The sequence below is a fragment of the Solanum stenotomum genome, unplaced genomic scaffold (genome assembly GCF_019186545.1).
Source record: "Solanum stenotomum isolate F172 unplaced genomic scaffold, ASM1918654v1 scaffold17555, whole genome shotgun sequence".
NCBI classification, from domain to species: domain Eukaryota; kingdom Viridiplantae; phylum Streptophyta; class Magnoliopsida; order Solanales; family Solanaceae; genus Solanum; species Solanum stenotomum.
In genome coordinates this window covers 1-18,844 of record NW_026024612.1, presented here as the reverse complement: position 1 = coordinate 18,844, position 18,844 = coordinate 1, and the positions used below count along the sequence as shown (strand labels likewise).

Below are 18,844 nucleotides of genomic sequence, written 5' to 3'. Positions count from 1 at the left end.
GTGTTTTGAGATCCAACCTTGTGATGCTGGGATAATAAGAGTTTTCAAGATGTATTATCACAACCGATATTGTCGTAGGATATAAGAAGGCTTTGAAGTAGGACATGAAATCGATCCACAAAAAAATAATGTTTTGGATGCTATCAATTTTGCAATTCCGGCTTGGACGATAAGTGTTCAACAAGAGACAACAACAAATTGTTGTCGACACTACAAAATTTTAGGATGAAATCTCAGAGAATTTGAATGAATCCGCTTGTGAAAACGTCATTCATGAACTTGAGGTCATGATTAATAATCTTAGTTACCGCAATAAAATGGACAGCAAAAACCTATTGGATTATCCAGGTGAAAATGATACATATTCAGAGGTCCAGTGCTTAGAAGAAATTGTGGATACGATAAAAAACAATGTTGATGATTAAGTTGTAGATGATACAATACATTTGAAACCAGTTACGCGTAAGAAAACACCTATCCTATCTAGAACTCTTCACAATTTTATGGTATAGTTCGAAAAGATAACACCGGAACTTTTGGATGCAATAAGAAAAGTTAGAGATGAACTTCAACTAGATTTAAAATTTAACAAAAAATAAAACACAATAGAATCACATTTTATTAAATTGTCTTAGATATATTTGTACTTTTAAAGAATTATTACTTTATAATATTAATGAGACCATGTATTTATTAATGGATCTTCTGAAAATATATTATCTTATTATCTTATCGAAATAAGTGATTTTTTCAATTGGCCCAAGTCGGGACCAGAGGAAAATATTATGTTAGAGACATTATTAATTACCGAGTATTAATTTAGTGTATAGTATACTCATTGAGTTTTTTTTTTCACCCAATGTCGCAGCCCGCATTGGAACCCTGACTAAATTTGAATCGCGCACAACATGACTCATTTGAGGTAGCGCTCCTAACATGGTTTTCTTCATAAGCTCGAACCCGTTCGCACACTGTAGTATCCATTCGGGGTGATGCTCCAAACAAAATTTTTCTCATACACTAGAACCCGAAACTTCTGATCAAAAGTAAAATAGTCCCATCACTGTACCACATCCAATGTTGGTTATCATTGAGTTGCATTATATAGTATATAGTGCAATTGATCATTGGTTATCATTGAGTTGCATTATATAGTATATAGTGCACTAGATGAGTCTGCTCCTCTCTTAATTTAGAGGTCTCGAATTCAAGTTTTGAGTATCAAAAGATTCTTGATAGAAAGTCCTATTGTCCTACTCAATGTGAATCCGAAATAATTGGACTCCAAAACAAATATCAAACACCATTTGAGAAATCAAAACAAATAAAATATGAAAATATAAAAGTAGGTAGGCAGTAGGTACCATAAAACATAAAAAGAAAAAGGAGGAGAAAAAGGAGCTAATATCTGCCAACCAGAGCTTATCCGTGTACAATAAATTGACAACGTTTTTGCCTCTTCTTCACTACTCTCATTTCTCATTCTTCTTCCTCAGCTTACAAGGTTAGCTTTTCAATTTTCTCTATTTTGGTGATAATATAGGATTTTGTTGCTCTGTTTCTGTTATGGTTTTTGTATCCCAACTCACTTTGGGATTCAAACTCTATGGTTTCAACTAAGACTGAGCAACTGACTGGAATGAAAGTTGTGCTAAGTTAAACCATTTCCAAGTTAGTAGAATTGCTGTATATGCTAAGTTGTGATTTAGAGGGATGATTTGATTGCCTGATGAAAATCAGATGAAATGGGAAGACTTCAAATATTTTAAGAGAAATTTTGTTTCTTAATGACACTGGGAGAATTTCAGCCTTTTATGAATTTCAATTTTCTATTTGTTTTTGTGTTCTTAGTTGATCACATCATAATAGTACTATTCAATTTTTGTTGACATTTTGTTTCACAGGAGATAAATTGGGAACACCATTATGGTTGGTAGACGTCATTTACCAGAAGATTTATTAGTGGATGTTCTATTAAGGTTGCCTGTGGAATCACTTGTGCGTTTCAAATGTGTGTGCAAACATTGGTATGCTCTCATCACAAGTCCAAGTTTTATAGAAATGCATTTTCATCACAAGCATAATCATGCCCGTCTCCTCATTTGTAACTTAACAATATCGGATAAATCAAAGTCCATTGCTTTTTCCTTGCTCCCTTCCAAAATAGTTCAAGGTGTTTCCCCTGAACAAAAAATTGTCCATCAGCTTCAGAGGGTCACTGATTTCATGTCCATTGCTGGGCCAGTTGATGGCCTATTCTTGGTGGAAAAAGCAGCATTTTTTGATGAAGATGATGCTCGCTTGGCTTTGTGGAATCCTGCCACCAGGGAGTTCTGGCCTCTGCCTCCTGTGTCCTTTGAGCCTCAGCCATTCAAAGATCATGATAATCAGTTTGCATTGGGGTTTGACCCGTTGACTCGAGATTATAAGGTTCTATGTATTCAAACATTTTGGGATGACTGGGGACTGGGCGTTTCCCCTAATTGCATTGTTAGTGTCTATTCCTTACGCAACAACTCATGGAGGAACCTGAGACCTGATTTCCCTGACTGTTGTAACTTACACGAGCCCATTGGTGCTACACATCTCAACGGGGTATATTATTGGCTCTCTGGGCGTCTAGACAATATCTTCCGCATATGCTCGTTTGATATGGGCAGCGAACAATTTGGGGAGATGCAAGGCCCGGATATCCCAAAGGCACAGTGGGGAAAGCTTATGTTGCATGGTGACTCACTTGCTATCTTAGTTGGTGATCCTGGTAAACCAATGACATCCATATATGATGTGTGGGCGATGAACCTAGAGGGTAGTTGGACCAAAATTCTTAGTGTTCAACCTCAAATAGTTGCTCATTGGCCTCGCAGCGTCTGGGAGGATGATAAGATGATTTTCGAAATCACAGAAACTTCACAGTTGGTATTATATGACCCTACAACAAGACAAGTTATAGATCTTGGCTTTCAGCTGGACCTAATCAGGGGTCGCTCTTGGGTTTTCAATTACAAGCAGAGCCTAGTTCAAATAAAGAGAAAAAATGACAGCCAGGGCAAGGATAATGTTGTCTAGCAAATTGAACAACCTTATTAGTTCAGTTAGTAGGTTGGTTATTTGAACTTTCACGTTGTTGGTGAGGGTTTGATTCCACATCTTGCATTCCTCTCTCCCATTGCCGCTTCACCTACCCCCAATTTTTTCCCCTCTTTTTAAAAATAAACACTTCTTCAGTATCATACCAATAGATTGGAAGCCTCTGCTGACTGTTAGGGGTGCAGACCATTAATCCCTATTCAGATTAATAGGTCTGGTACAGTGGATGGTTGGTTATTGTATCTATTTAAACATCAATATGAATTTGTTTTTGGTTTTTACAGTTTGTTTATCTGTTTTGAATATGTACATGAATGTGCCATGTTCTGCCTATGTTAATATAGAGGCATTTGGCGGCTAAGCGTACTTAACTGCTTAAGTGGTATTATTACAATGAAAATCGTTACATTAAACGAAGCATGTTGGGTCCGTGTAGTATTTATATAAGCTGCTAAGGAGTAAGAACACTACATTAACAAGTTATTAAACACAATGTTATCTGAGTTGTACACCAAATTTTGTCATATTTTGGCCTATAGTTGTGATACTGTGTCATGTCCGTATGTATATATCTTTACGGAATGACGTAGGTCATTGTAAAACTTGGCAATCAACACTTGATTTGTCATTACACTGTATTTTCAATCCTCTTCCTCACTTTGTTTTGCTCTGTTTAATTTTCTCTGTGTTGTTTTTGCTTCAGTTCCTGATATTGGCGTTGCATAATACTCTCTTCAAAGGTGAGACTTACTTCTGCTGATATTTCTTATAGGTCGTTATTGTAACACCCCAGAAAAGTTTTGAGCTAAGACTTGAACCATCCTTCGTTGTGAGTAGGATTTTACCGAGGAATTCAAAATTTCTTAAGTGTTAAGTTCCCTAGATGTAGCACCTTGAGTTCGAAAAAGAATCGAATGGGAAATAGCGAAATCTGAAATTTTGCAAGTTAAGCTAAATATGAGTTTTGGGTCAACTTCAAACGACCATAACTCCTAGGTCATGATGAGTTAGGTGTGCTACCAGATACCGTAGGAAAGATCTTTAAATTATCTTTCCAACGCCACCGAGTTTGCTAAGTTTCAAGTTTGGATGAGTGAGATATGGCCTTTTGAAGTTAAGCTGTCCGGTTAAGGAAAGTCAAAACCGGAAATAGTGAGGGATATTTTGGTCTTTTCCTTACCCAATCAGATTTAATTCATTTTTAGTAAGGTTTTAAGGGTCTAATCCTATTAGGTTCAGTTTTATAATCCTAAAATTACCCTAGGGTTTTAGTTGAGAGTTCAAGAAGAGAAAAGAGGAGATGATCAAAGTGTTCGTCGAGAGTCTTGCGTTTTGTTGCGGATTTTCGCCATGGGTTTAATTCCTAAGAGGTATGTAAGCTTCCATAGTGTTGGGTTTGTTCACCCACACGCCAAACATATTATTTTCAGCGAAGTTTCATTCTCAAAAAGTTGAAGGATTTAAGTTCTTGATAGATGTTCTTGAAGTTCTTTCTAAATGTTGTTGTGTTGGGTTTTTGATGATTTCTTGAGATAAAAGTGAGTGTTTTAAGGTTTGTATTGAGTAGATTAGAGTGTACTTATGTTAAGTAATTGATTCTAAGTGATTGGGAAGAAACCGTTCGATTCTAGACGAGTTAGGGTGAGAAAACGACCAAAGAAATTCGTCGCGTTTTCTGGGTTGGGGTATGGTGTGTCGCGCCAGCCAGAGTGCCCCAAAGTAGGCTCTGAATGTTAGGGGCTGGCACGGTCGCTTGCCTGTCCAGTTTGCAATCGGTTGCTCCGTTTGAGTTCNTTAGGGTGAGAAAACGACCAAAGAAATTCGTCGCGTTTTCTGGGTTGGGGTATGGTGTGTCGCGCCAGCCAGAGCGCCCCAAAGTAGGCTCTGAATGTTAGGGGCTGGCGCGGTCGCTTGCCTGTCCAGTTTGCAATCGGTTGCTCCGTTTGAGTTCTTTCAAAGGGTACCTTCACTCTTTTTTGATTCTAACTACTCTAAGCTACTTCTAAACACCTAAAATCATTCCTAACATGATCATAACCTTGAATTCATAATTCAAATTCAAGGTAGAGTTAAGAGTTAAGTTTTGAGAATTCCTTCGAACATTCTAAGAAAGTCCCTTTGAGTTCTTTTGAGGAGTCTTCTACAACTTCTAGTAACTTGTTTCAAGACTCAAGTAAGTGAGAATGAGAGTGAGGAGAATGTATTCATGAGTCTACACTATCACCTAAATTCTTCATATAATGAATCATAACTCTTGAATTCATAATTCACATCAAGAGAGAGTTAAGAGTAGAGTTCAAGAAATCTTTGAGTTCAATTGTGAATCCTTTGAGATCAACTATCGATTTGAACTAAGTTTTGAGGAAGTAAGTCAGAGAATAAGAAGAATCATATACATGAGTTCCATATAGTTATGTAGACCATCGAGTCGAGTTGTTTCATGCCCACAATTTCGTATAAACTTCGTAAGTCGAGCATCTTTCAGAAAAATGGTATATTCAAGTTCTAAGCCTTAAAGTGTTGAGTTCCTAATCCCTTTTGAGAAGTATCTTTGAGTCCTTGAGTTGAATATTTCATGCTCATAATTCCGCATGAATATTATAAGTCGAACAGTCTTGAGATGAGAAGTATTTTTGAGTCATTGAGTTGAGTAGTTCATGCTCATAATTCCGCATAAACTCTGAGTTGAGCATTCTTGAAATGAGTAGTATCATTGAAATTCTTGAGTTCCAAGTATTTGAGTTCTATCTATGATTGTTGAAAACCTTGCATTAAGTCGTTCATGCCCATAATTCGGCATGAACCATATTTTAAGAAGTCTTTTACAAACGTTTTAACTTTGTTTTAAGACTTAAGTTTTGAGTTCAGTAAAGGGTAAAGTTGAAGTTCTTTTCTTCAAAAAGTATATGGGGACTAAGTATTCCCAAAGAGATTTAAAATGTTTTCACATTTAAATAAGAACGGAAAACTGAGATTTCCAAAGAGCCTTCGGGCTAGTTTTTAGAAAAGAATAATCGCTTTCTAAATGAAGCAAGAGGGAAAACTTTGATTTCCAAGATAACATTTGAGCTAAGTTTTTGAGCACTAATCTCAAATCACAGAAAGAAATATGTTTTTAAAACATAAAGAGCTAGTATATTTTGGGAGTAGTGTTAAGCACCGATATGGGGGAGGGTTCAGGAAACCCCGAGCCGCCATAAGCCATGTAGCCACCATGGGTAGAAAATGGTTATACTTTTTAGATAAATCCTTTTCGCATAGACTAGTGGATCCACTTAGTAGTTCAGGTCCTATACCTGTGGCAAGGTATAAGATGCGCTGACAGCGTGAGGAAGATCGCTGTATCATCACAATAGCTCTTATGTGATGGTTGTCGGTTAGAGAAACTCCCACAACAATATTTTGTATTTTTATATACATCAAATTATTTGTATTTTTACATACATCTCAGAGTTATATGTATCTTTGAATACACACATAGTTGGCATCATGTTTTCAAACAACTTTTCTTTATATTGCACATGGTTTAAATTGCTTTATATTGAAATGAGTTCAGTTATGTTGAGCCAGGTAAGTTCTTCATTTTCTTTTCAAGCTTATGTTCATGTTTTAGAATTCCCCTTACATCCTCCTACATTCCACGTACTGAGCCATTTGGCCTGCATCTTTTCATGATGCAAATACAAGTATTCAGGATCATTAACAAAAGATTCGTTGATACATCCGGGAGTTCGAATTATCTATGGTGAGCCTCCTTGCTTACGGAGGATTTCATTTACCTTTCAGTTATATCAGTTGTTAGGATATCGTGGGTCTTGTCCCGACTTCCATCTTTATCAGTTAGGGGCTTCATAGATAGTCTGTATAGTTGAGAAGTCTGTATCATTTATTTTATTAAATGTTTTAAAAACTTAAGATGCCTATTTTATGGCGAGTTGAATTATTTATTTTATCTTGTGTTTTCTTTTGAGTTAAAGCTTTGTATTTAAGTTTCATGAATATTTTTTTTTCAGTTTTTAAGCTTTGTATGCTTGAGTTAGTTTTCCGCTTGAAGTCAGTCAGGATGAGGGTTCGCTTGGGGACCGGTAATGGTTCTCGAGTGCTGGCCACGTCCAGGGTGTAGGTTCGGGTTGTGACAATTATCTTCTTTAAAGCTTTTCTTATGGGGCTTTCTGTTTTTCTTTATATGGTTCTATTTTACTTGATTATGTGAATCTATACTACAAATAATTTAAAAAGCGATCAACAACTGTTATTGTATTTGTGGGACAAATGCCATAAATGGATTCTCCTGCTAAAGGGGGTCAACGGAAAAGGGTGAATTTGATCTTAGACTTTGTGAATGGTATAATTTGTCGTTTAGCTGCTGCCATTAACCCATGAAGGTAAAAATTGAGGCACTTTGGTAACACACGGATAGGAACGAGACACTTTTTTATGGGAGGGCGGAATTATTCCATTTGGTGTAGACTAGGCATTTTTTTTTTACCCTTTACCTGAAAAGAATTCAGGGACCTGAATTTAGCTTCTTCAAATGTTCTTTTTAAGTCATAGACTGGTGATTCTGATATTTTACTCTTTAATGTAGGTTTCTCTTCAGCTTCAGGATTTAGAAGTGTTTATGGCAAGCAAAAAATCATCAATTTCAATAGCAGAGGCCTCCACTTTGCCAAGTTTTCTCTCGCTTCAAGCTCTCCTTCAAACCAACTTTGAACAAGTCTAAGTTGAACTTTTTTTTTTTGATAACAAAGGAAACCCGCAGCTGTTACCCTTTGAGTGCGCACACGGTAAAACCCCCGCTCCTATGCAATAACTCGCAAACCACATACGAGAGGTAGCCCGCACTATGCAAGCCTGGTGCGACGAGCTCGACCCAGAAGGCAAACCCCTTGCTTTCGCTGGCAAGAGGTTTCGAACTTGAGACCTCCAACATGAAAGTCCCAAGCTTAAACCACTGAGCCACCCCGAAGGGTTAAGTTGCGCTTGTGCCAAACGGTAAATTCTGTTGCCAAATTTTTTGAAGTGAATATACGCTAATATCATTAGCATCTGGACCCTTTATCCATATTGTCAAGATAGGACTGAAAGAGAGGGACTAAAAGTAAGACATATAATACAGATGAACAACATCTCATTTCTAAATTTTTGATAGGTTGAAGAGAGAGAAAAAGAGATGCACCAACTAATCATAAATAAAAATGACAGTATATCTGAGATGTTACAAACTTTGAAGGAGAAAAATAATGGCTCGATGCACAAAGTGATAAACGAGTTCTTCTAGATTATTATTAATAGAAATTCTCTTTGTTATTTAGGCTGCCCATTAAAAACATTTCGGATAAGCTGGTGTAAAAGAACTATCTACTTACATATCTTTGTATATATTTTGATCTTTGATGTACTTACAAAATGATGGTTAAAGGAAAAAACTGAACGTCTGTATATATATATTTTGGACGACCGTGGTGTCCAGGCCATCCTACTAGCAAATGTACCAACCTAATATATATATATTTTTTGGATGACTGTGGTGTCCGGGCCATCCTACCAGCAACATATACTAGGTAACTCTGTCCATCAAGACTAGAACAAATGGAAAGAATCACCTAGTGTTTTTTGTCTCCACTGAGTTCTAAACTTGAGACCTGAAGGTTCTCAACTACTTCATTGATCACTAGGCTATACCCGTGGGTGCCTGTTTAGTATATATATATATATCCTTTTGTAAATTTCTTTTTTTTTTGTTTGCTAAATGTTTTTTATATATTTTATTTGATCTATCATTTTGAATTAATAAAATAAAGATATTTGTATGATAAAGAGATAATGGAGAAAATCTCCTTGTATTTTCCTAGAGTGAGCTATTTGCAAATATACAAGTACAAATCTATATAAGGAAATAAAATCATAAAATCCTTAAATATTTCTACCTATGATTGTGGTATGTATATTATATTAAGATGTACCTATATACATTATGTAACACTCCCTCTCAAGTTGGAGCATAAATATTAATCATGCCCAACTTGTTACAAAGATATTCCACCCGGTTCCATTTAAAGCCTTCGTGAAATTATCAGCCAATTGCTCTCCTGCCTTCACATAGCCATTAGAAATCATATTCTCTTGAATCTTCTCACGGACAAAGTGATAATCGACCTCAATATGTTATGTTTTCTCATGATGCATTGGATTTAAGGCAGTGTGTAGAGCAGCTTGATTGTCACACTAATCCCGAGGACTCTGTTTTAGACCATGTAAAGATTTTTTGTGATAACAAACTTTTTCATACTCCCCTTAGCAACAAAACCAGGTGTTTGCTTCATATGCACCTCTTTAAAGAGATCACCATGATGGAACACATTCTTGATATTTAACTGATGTTAGGGATAATGCTAAGTAGTAGCCAATGAAATAAACAAGCGGTCAGAGGTGAGCTTGGCTATTGAGGAGAAATAATCCACCCCTTAAGTCTGAGTATTGACTTTAGCCACAAGTCTCGCTTTAAGTCTTGCGATAGAGCTATCAAGACTAACTGACTGCAAAAACCCACTTGCATCCTATCGTCTTATTTTCTTTGGGTAAATCCACCTAATCCTATGAGTGATTCTCATCTAAAAAATGTATCTCCTCAAGCATTGCATCATGTCATTTAGGATTATTCAAGCTTTCCTTCACTGTTCGGGTACTAAGATAGGTCTATAAAGGAAATCAAGCAACTAGAAGCATAAGATAAGTGGTCATAAGAAACAAAATTAGCAATGGAATATGTAGATTTGCACTGACGTGTACTTTTTGAAGAGCTATAGTGGAGGAGGATCCGATGATGAAGGAATTGATGTAGAAGATGCATAATCGATTTCTCGATTTCTTCAGTAAACTTGAATAATTGGCCATCGTGCTGACAAAGATGGAGCAAATGTAGAATGCTCAATTGAAGAATTAAGAGATGGAGGAACAACGTCATTTGATTGCTCTGAATCAATAGGGAACAATTTCTTCTGAATGGATGAGTAACCTGATAGACTAACCACTCATCTTCCTCTCCCTGAATTGTAGAAATGGGAGGTGTATAGAAGAATGGTGTATTCTCTAAAAATACTACATTAGTTGACACTAGATATATATTTGCCAATTCAGTAGAATAACATCGATATATCTTCTGAAGGCAAGAGTTGCCCAAGAAAACGCACTTCAATGCTTTGGGCTCCAACTTGGTAACAAATGGTTGAACATATCGAATATAACATGTGCTTGCAAACACCCTAGGCTCCATTCAAAATAGTAACTTGGTTGGAAAGAAAACATTGTAAGGGGGATCATCGGCAAGCACACCAGAGAGGATGCGATTAATCTATAAACAAGTTGTAGAGATTGGATCTGCCAAAATTGTTTAGGGACTTTCATTAGGAACAATAGTGTCCGGGTTGTTTCTAGTAGTTCCCTATTCTTCCTTTCAAGAACTCCATTTTGAGAGGGTGTATCCATACATGAGGACTGATGGAGAATACCATGGTGTCTCATGTAGGATCGAAATAATTGTGACATATATTCTTTTGAATTATCAGCCCTTAGGATATGCAACAAGTATGAGTGATTGAATTGAGTTTTGACTTCAACACAAAATGCTGAAAAGTAAGTAAACACTTTAGGTTGGTTACCCTTCTGGGTGGCCTAGTGGTTTGGGCTTGGGACTTCCATGTTGGAGGTCTCAAGTTTGAAATCCCTTGCAAGCGAAAGCAAGGGGTTTGCCTTCTAGGTTGAGATCGTCGCACCGGGCTTGCCTAGTGCGGGTTACCTCTCCTATGTGGTTTGCGAGCTATTGCATAGGAGCAGAAGTTTTACCTTGTGCGGGCGCATCCAAAGGGTAGCGGCTGCGGGTTTTCCTCGTCATAAAAAAAAAGTAAGTGAACACTTCAGATTGACTCTTATAAAGTAAATCTAAGTTATCGAGAAAAATCATCTACAAAAGTGACAAAATATCTATGCTCAATTTCAGAAACAATAGGACATGGTCCCAAACATTAGAAAAAACTAGCTCAAAAACAGAGTAAACTCATTTATTAACCGTTGGACCTGACGAAATGTGATAGTGTTTTGCAAATCGACATGACTCACATTCCAATGAAGAAATATTCTGAAATTGAGGGCATAACTTCTTCAACTAAGGTAGAGAAGGGTGTCCCAATTGACAATGTGCTTCAAGTGTTGACACAACACTGGAGCATGCAACAAATTGAAATTTGAAAAGGTGACATGAGACGTTTTATCCAACTTAGCAAAAGCCTTACCTGTATCGGATTTCTTTAAGTAATTTCTGATATTGGGATAAATTAGGAAATTGCTCTCCGAACCAAATCATGGTGTCAGATGCAACAACTTTAGTACTTTGAGTTCTCTTATCACAATCAATCATTTTCCAAACATATTAACAGAGTGGGGAAACCAGCCAAATTGCACTAACCAGAAATTCCCCAACAAATCTCTATAACCTTACCAATAATATGAAACCAACAAAATTGCACCAAATAGAAATACCTCAATAGATCTCCAAAAGCTCAACAATTCATAGAACTTGCTGGACCCAATCAACATATAGTTCTTCACTAAGAAAAAACAATCAACAATCTAGAGACTCACAGTGAAATTCTACCAAGAATATGGAGATTCAGAAGTAACCAAACACCCAAATCAACATATAAGACATCAAGTGATTTGGACCAAAGAAAACCATGTTGATGAAACCTGGAGTGTTTTGAAACCTTTCCAACCGAGGTCTGTTGAACATGAGACCATCAACTTTTGATCGAAAATATCGAGGCGATGGTATTACTGGAAACCTAGTCTGATTCGAAGCCATACACACGTCCAACACAGAAACTACCAGAAGTAGTACTTTGATGCGTGAGACTCAACGCTTATCTGCCGACCACCGGTTCTATAGGTCGTAATGAGACGGTCTTCTCTAGAACGACTGTGAGATTGAAATTCGAAGCCCGAGGTACCTCTTTTGTACCATATCTAACTTACGACCAATATTCTGAGCCAAAGTAATTAGAACGACGCTCTGATACCATGTAAAGATATGTTACCTTAGCCTAACAACCTTAAAAGTTGGGTTAAGAGTGGAGGATTGCGCAAATCCATATAAACAAACTGTCAGTCCATTCCACAACCTTGTGGGACTTTAACCCACTTAAACACTACTTTCACGCTAGACCCAATGACAGCGTGGATGGTGTCACGCCCCAAGCCTACACCCTGGACGTGGCTGGCACCCGAATACCATTGCTGGCCCCCAAGCGAACCCTTGGCCTGGCTTTCTTAACTCAGCGGAAACTTAACTTAACAACATAACTCAAAGCAATGAAAGGTTATAAAACAACCAACTGATAAAATCTGGCCAAAAAGGCAACTCGAGTCTTAAAATAGAATATTTACATATATACATGGATGAGAGACTCAATACTAACTGACTGACTGTCTATGAAGCCTCTAAAATACTGAGATGGATGTTGGGACAGACCCCGTAACATCCTAACAAAACCACACTAAGAACACAATATAATCGAGTCCTCCGGAACACAAAGAGGCTCACCACTGACTCTGGAGTGCTCAGCTGGATCAACGGCGTGCTGGATGCTGACCCTGGGTACCTGCGTCTGCATCGTCATAAGATGCAGGCCAACTGACATTTGTACATTGAATATACGAGTATGCGAGCTGGAAAGCTAAACCACAACTTAAGCTTGAAATGAATACAAAAGAGAACTTACCTCGGCTCTGTTCAACTCATGAATAACTGAACTCAATATAAAGCAATGAGACACATGCAATATATATAACGCTTGCAAAACTGTTTAAAACATGACGTCAAAATCATATTTATAATATCATGAAAATACCATGCTTCCTCTCAAAGTCTACTTGTGCAATGCATGAATGAAGTCCCATACCCCCCATTCATACTAAGCAGTACCCCTCGAGGAACCATGCAATTTCGACTGTGGGAGTTTCTCTAACCGATAGCCACCACTACATGCTTAAGTAGTGATACAACGTTTTACCTCACGTTCCCCGAGGACCATCCTATACCTTGCCATGATAGGACCTTACTTTAACTTTAACTTTAACTTAGTGGATCTACTAGCTTAACTTTACGTGATCATCTAAAAAGTATGACCCGTCAAATCCCATGTTTGGCTATATGGTTCTTTTGGAGAGCTGAGTTAATATGAACTTGTGTCCCCAATTCGGTGCTCAAGACTACTCCCAAAAATACTTTAGCTCGTTAGTGCTTTAAACACATCTTGCTTTAGTTGAGATAATTACTCAAAACTTAGCTCAAAGGCTCTTGAAAACTCTTTCTAAAAAGAACATCTCAAAACCATAATTTAATATGATCATTGATGACTCGGGATATTCATACTGCTTAAACATTGATGGTATAACTGGAGACCATACTGTTTAAACATTGATGACATACTCGATTTGTCATACTAATCATGTTTTAGAAACTCTTTCGCAAAACTCATCTTTTTCTTAAAAGAGATAGTACTCAAATTGCTCAAAAATCTTTTGGAAAGCTCAGTTTCCTCTCATCTTAAATGTGAAAAACATTTATAAACTTCTTTGGGAATACTTAGTTCCCTAATAACTTTTGAGACAATGAACTTGACTCTTACTTTTGGCTTAACCCGAAACTCTATACTCTTTATTTAACTTGAAACTCTATACTTAACTTGAAACTTGAGCCTTAAAATGAAGTTAGAACGTTTAATAAAGACTCTTGAACAACTTTGAAAACTTGCTTTGACTCACTTCTTTAACTTCTAGACTTGACCCTTAACTTCACTTTAACTTGATCCTAACTCGCCTTGAATTGGATTACGGATTCAAGGTATATGATCACACGTTTATGGATGAGTTCTTGACGTTTAAACGTACCTTGAAGTGTTGGAAAAAACTAGGAAACATAGGTACAATACCAAGGAACATGCATGAGAAAGTATGAAAAGAAAGGGGAAACTTGGCGTCCTTGGCGCTCTGCAAGGCGCGGAGCGCCAGCCCTCGAAGCTCAGAAGGGGCCTGCTGGCGCTCTGCTAGGCGAGCCGCCCCAAGGGCTGGGCTTCAGAGCCCCTTTTGGGGTGCGCTGACAGGCGCGACGCGCCAGCCCTTTCCCCAGAAAATCCGACTTTTCTCTCTCTGTTTCCCAATTCTAAACCACCCTAACTTCAAAGGTTTCAACCCCAAACACTAAGGATCATAAAATCCCTTCACATACAAGAGATTCAACTCAAACACACACCCAAATCATATCCCACAACCAACAAGAACTTCAACAACACAATCAACAACATCAACAACACAACCAACTACTTTAACAACACAACCAACAACTTTTCTTGAAAATAAAACGAGTTTGGAGTGTGGGGGGGAAGGACCAACCCCAACACTACGAACTCACATTCCTAGTAGGGATCACCCCCGACGATATCCATGACGATCCTTGACGAAACCTTGCTTCTTCTTCTCTTTTCTCCTCTTCTCTCAAGAACCCTAACTCTCACTCTCACTCTCACTCTTTTAAAATGGGACAAACTGATCTAAAAATCAGTCTAACACAACAATATAGCCAAAAGAATTGGTTAGGGAAAAGACCCAAAATACCCTTACAACTTCCGGACGGATTTCCCTGCCAACTGCCCAACTTCCAAAGGGCATAACTCACTCATACGAACTTAGAATCAAGCAAACTCGGTGGCGTTGGAAAGATCATTCCAAGGGATTTCCAAACATAACTGGAACTACTCCTAACTCATCCTGATCTAGCAGTTATGACTGCTCAAAGTTGGCCAAAAACTCACTTTTTCCCACACTTAACCAAATTTCCAGATTTTTGAATTCCTTCAAAAAAAAAAATGACTTCTAAGCCTCTTCATAGTTATTTCAAATTGTCGGATGTTACAGATGGAGAGCCCATACCGGGGTGTACCTGACTTTGATACCATGTAAAATAAAGAGACAATGGAGAAAATCTCCTTATCGTATTATTCCAAGAGTGAGTTATTTGTTGGTGTACAAGTAAATCTATCTAAGGAAATAAAATCATAAAATCCCTAACTATCTCCACCTATGATTGTATTATGTATATTATGTTAAGAAGCGTCTATATACATTATATAAATATATTAAAAACATTAAGTAAAGGGATTATACGAGTTGTATAAATTGACAAAGAAGGAAGGAGAGATCATCTCATTTCTGCACTTTTCTCCATCTTTTCCTTCTCACAATCGCACTGCCTCTTCTTCATCAACTTTACCAGGTTAGCTTTCACTTTCTTTCTAAACACTCTTCTTTTTTTCTTTTGTTTAGTATTTTTACTATTTGTGATGTTTGATTTTACTCCTAAATTAGGGTTTTGCTGGTTAGAGTTACACAAATATATTCTGAATCTCCAAAATTGTTGCCGCACTCATGTCAGATCCTCTAAAATGCATTATTACTTTTGGTGGATCTGAACCACTCTCTGCAATATTTATGAATTATCCGACCAACATAGATGGCTTATATATTAATGGTAATGATTTTGCTCTTAATTAAATTGGATCCATCTCCATTTAGACCATTCTTAGCATCTTCCGTTTTTCAATTGTTAAAAATATCTGCAGGATGTGGTAAGTTAAGCTTCTTCCGTTTCCAAGTGTTGTGGATTGATGTTAATCGAAAAGGGTGTGTTATTTACTGTTTCATGCTGCTTAAATTACCTGCAAAATGGTTGTATCTTAATTGAGATGGAAAGTTAAAAAAAACAAAAAGAAAACCATTGATTGGCTAATGAATACAATAGAAAACTAAATGACTAGTTCTTTAATATGAGTTCCCATCTTTCCATTTTCCTACAGAAATAACATAAATAGCTGCCCATTGAAAAAAAATCGTCGACAGATGTATACCGTACATGTGATATATGTGTATTTGCTAATGAAAATGACCTCACACCGGATCGAGACGAGATTACTGGACTCCTTATAAGGTTTGGGCAATCCTTTGAGCTAGTTTTTGGAGTGTCAGTCCTAATTTGACAGTATTGACTAGTGGATGTTACATACTTTTGGCTGAGCGCCCAAATGTGTAATCTACTCTTTTTTGCTTAGTTTGATAACATGGCAACACTTCTGCTTGATTTCTTTGTTGAACTTCTGTTCTATTAATTCATGTTTTCTAGATTTGTTCTCTTTCAATATGCTTGTAAGTTGTTTCATTCTGTTTATTCTAAGCAAGAGATCTGCTTATATGTCCAGGTAAAAGATTGGGAAGCAAACGCCCATCTGTATGGATTGTCAGTGTCATTTTCCAGAAGATCTGGTGGTTGATATTCTATCGAGGTTGCCACTGGAATCACTCTTGCGTTTCAAATGTGTGTGCAAGCACTGGTATGGTCTCATCAAAAGTGCGAGTTTTAAAGAGAAACATTTTCATCAGAAGAACAATGGTGCCCGTCTCCTTGTCTGCGACTTCAAAATAACAAGGATCCCACCCATCTTCGTAAAGTCTGTGGTGTTCTTCTTTCTTCCGAAAAAATTAGTTCCGGATGTGACCCCTGAACAAAAAGTTCTCCTTTACCTTCCGAATGTATCTGATATCAATTCGGGTTGGGGTTTGACCTGTTGACTCAAGATTATAAGGTTGTATGGATTCGAGATTATATGGGACATGTCATTTACCCTCATGTCTTTGTCTGTGTCTATTCCTCATGCGACAACTCATATCTTTTTTTTAAAAAAATTATTGAAAGGGATCTCTTATTGAAATGTAATTTTTTAAAAAAAGTAATTAACTAAATAGTTATTTTACTCACAATACATTTTTTAATAACTATTCTTGGTATAAATATTTAGTTTTAAGCTTAAACCTAAGAGCTCTTAAAATAAGTAAAACATGCTACAAGTAGTAACAAATTAAAGAGAGAAGGAAGGAGATACCATCTATCTCGTTTCTGCATTTTTCTCTCAAAATCACCATCACTTCTATAAGGTTAGATTTCAGTTTCTTTCAGTAATAGTTTTTTTTTTTTGAATTTGGTGATGTAGGGTTTTGCTTCTAAATTGTATCCTGTCCAATTTTGACCATTCTTTGCGCCTTTTAAATTTCTAACTTTTAGATCAACATGGGTTGAGGTGCAGTAGTGAGGTTGCTTCACACTAAAAAATCATTTTTTTAGAAATACTTGCAAGATGTGCCAAGTTAAACTTGTTAAATTTTCAAGTGTTGTGGATTGATGTTAGTCGAAAGGGGTGTGCACTTAAGGGGTTGTTTGGTTGCTACTTAGAGTTAACGCAGGTATTAGTTTTGCCATGTTTGATTATTTCATCTTCTGCCTTGCATAAATTATACATATGTTTTCTTCATAACTTATACATATATTTGGTTTAAACTGGCAATCGAATACTGTACTTGTTTTGCTGAATTTTATTTAGAAAGAAGTAGTGAAAACATTTTTTAATTCGGTGCTAATTATTCGTTTCATCCTGAATTATTGACAGCATTTAAAATACCCCTTTACATGACTAATTGAAATACACCCCTGATCTAGCAACATGAGTGAAAAATATACCCCTAAATTCTCGCTAAGTTTAGGTGCTTTCAACACTTCTCTCGGTTTTTATTAAGAGCCCTATGCTCCTACAAGAGTTTGAGACCACTTGCTATGTCATGTGGAAGGTTGGGGTGTATCTAAGTTTAGTTAGTCAAGTAGAGGGGTGCTTTTAAGGCTATCAATAGTTTGGGAGTGACGTAAATAATAATTTGTACCCAAGTTCAGGGTGTTTTTAATACTTTTCCCTTTTATTTATAACAACTGAAATGCTACTAAATGTGGTACTAGTTAGGCTAATTTTAGTACATGAATAACTCACCTACTAATCGGACAACCGTTTATTGCTTTATGGTCCGTAAATTACCTGCATAATTTACAATAGAAGTAGTGTAGAAATATTTTTAAAAAATCAAAAAGAGTAAATAAAATGTGACATACTTTAGTTAAAAATATTAATTTTTTCGTACACTACAAATAATTTAATCAAAAATCTATCCATGGTAGATGTTGCAATATTTGATTTTTTTTGCACAATAAGAATTCAACCCAATTGAAAAACGGAGTTTTTAGAAAAATAGAAATTGTAACGAAAAAAGAATGGGCAGGAATATATTAGGGACAAGTAGGTTATTTATTGTATCAGTTTATGTGTGACTTGTTGACTGATGGAATGAACATTTTTAATTTACCAAAAGTAGATGAAGGGCTTTTCAAACAAATACAGTATTAGAATTTTTCATGTTATTTCAATCCCAATACACAGTATATGAAACTTCAAAAGGCAACAATAAGAATAGAATTTTCTTACCTCAAACATTTTATTATATATCTAATGAGTTTTATTTGGTTTCTCATTGTCACGATCCAAAATGAGTTGTGAGTGACACCCACACTTAACCTCCTAAGTGGGCAAACCAAGAAATCCAAACCCCAACATATATCAATAATTCAACTACGAATAACAACAATAATGCGGAAGCTCAAAACTTATTAAAGTAAGCAATCAAATAAACCTCTAAAGTCTAACACTTATTAACCCCAAAATCTGAAAGGCATCACATCAAGGACATCTAATCTTCAAATACTAAGTCTAAGAGTATTAAAGACACCAACATAAATGAATAAAATAGTTTATGTCCGAAAACAAAGGAC

General features: G+C 36.6%; 1 protein-coding gene across 4 annotated transcripts; it reads left to right on the top strand.

Annotated features, from left to right (window-relative positions):
- The first annotated feature begins 1,403 nt into the window (after window positions 1-1,403).
- On the top strand, window positions 1,404-16,579 carry LOC125850551 (F-box only protein 8-like). Of its 4 annotated transcripts, XR_007444822.1 has the most exons (4): window positions 1,434-1,504; window positions 1,905-3,102; window positions 3,794-3,830; window positions 7,679-7,817. XR_007444822.1 is itself a non-coding variant. In XM_049530417.1 (3 exons), the coding sequence occupies exon 2, from the start codon at window positions 1,927-1,929 to the stop codon at window positions 3,067-3,069; it is 1,143 nt and encodes a 380-aa protein (XP_049386374.1). In that variant the 5' UTR covers window positions 1,434-1,504; window positions 1,905-1,926; the 3' UTR covers window positions 3,070-3,102; window positions 16,398-16,579. The 4 variants fall into 4 exon arrangements, 3 of the variants coding, with proteins under 3 accessions (XP_049386372.1, XP_049386374.1, XP_049386373.1); XM_049530417.1 differs by lacking the exons at window positions 3,794-3,830; window positions 7,679-7,817 and adding an exon at window positions 16,398-16,579; XM_049530415.1 differs by lacking the exons at window positions 3,794-3,830; window positions 7,679-7,817 and having other exon boundaries at window positions 1,404-1,504; window positions 1,905-3,383.
- Window positions 16,580-18,844: the final 2,265 nt, after the last annotated feature.

What these genes read in the sequence shown, in the direction of transcription:
- LOC125850551 (XM_049530417.1), top strand. Translation starts at nt 1,927, where the DNA reads ATGGTTGGTAGACGTCATTTACCAGAAGATTTATTAGTGGATGTTCTA.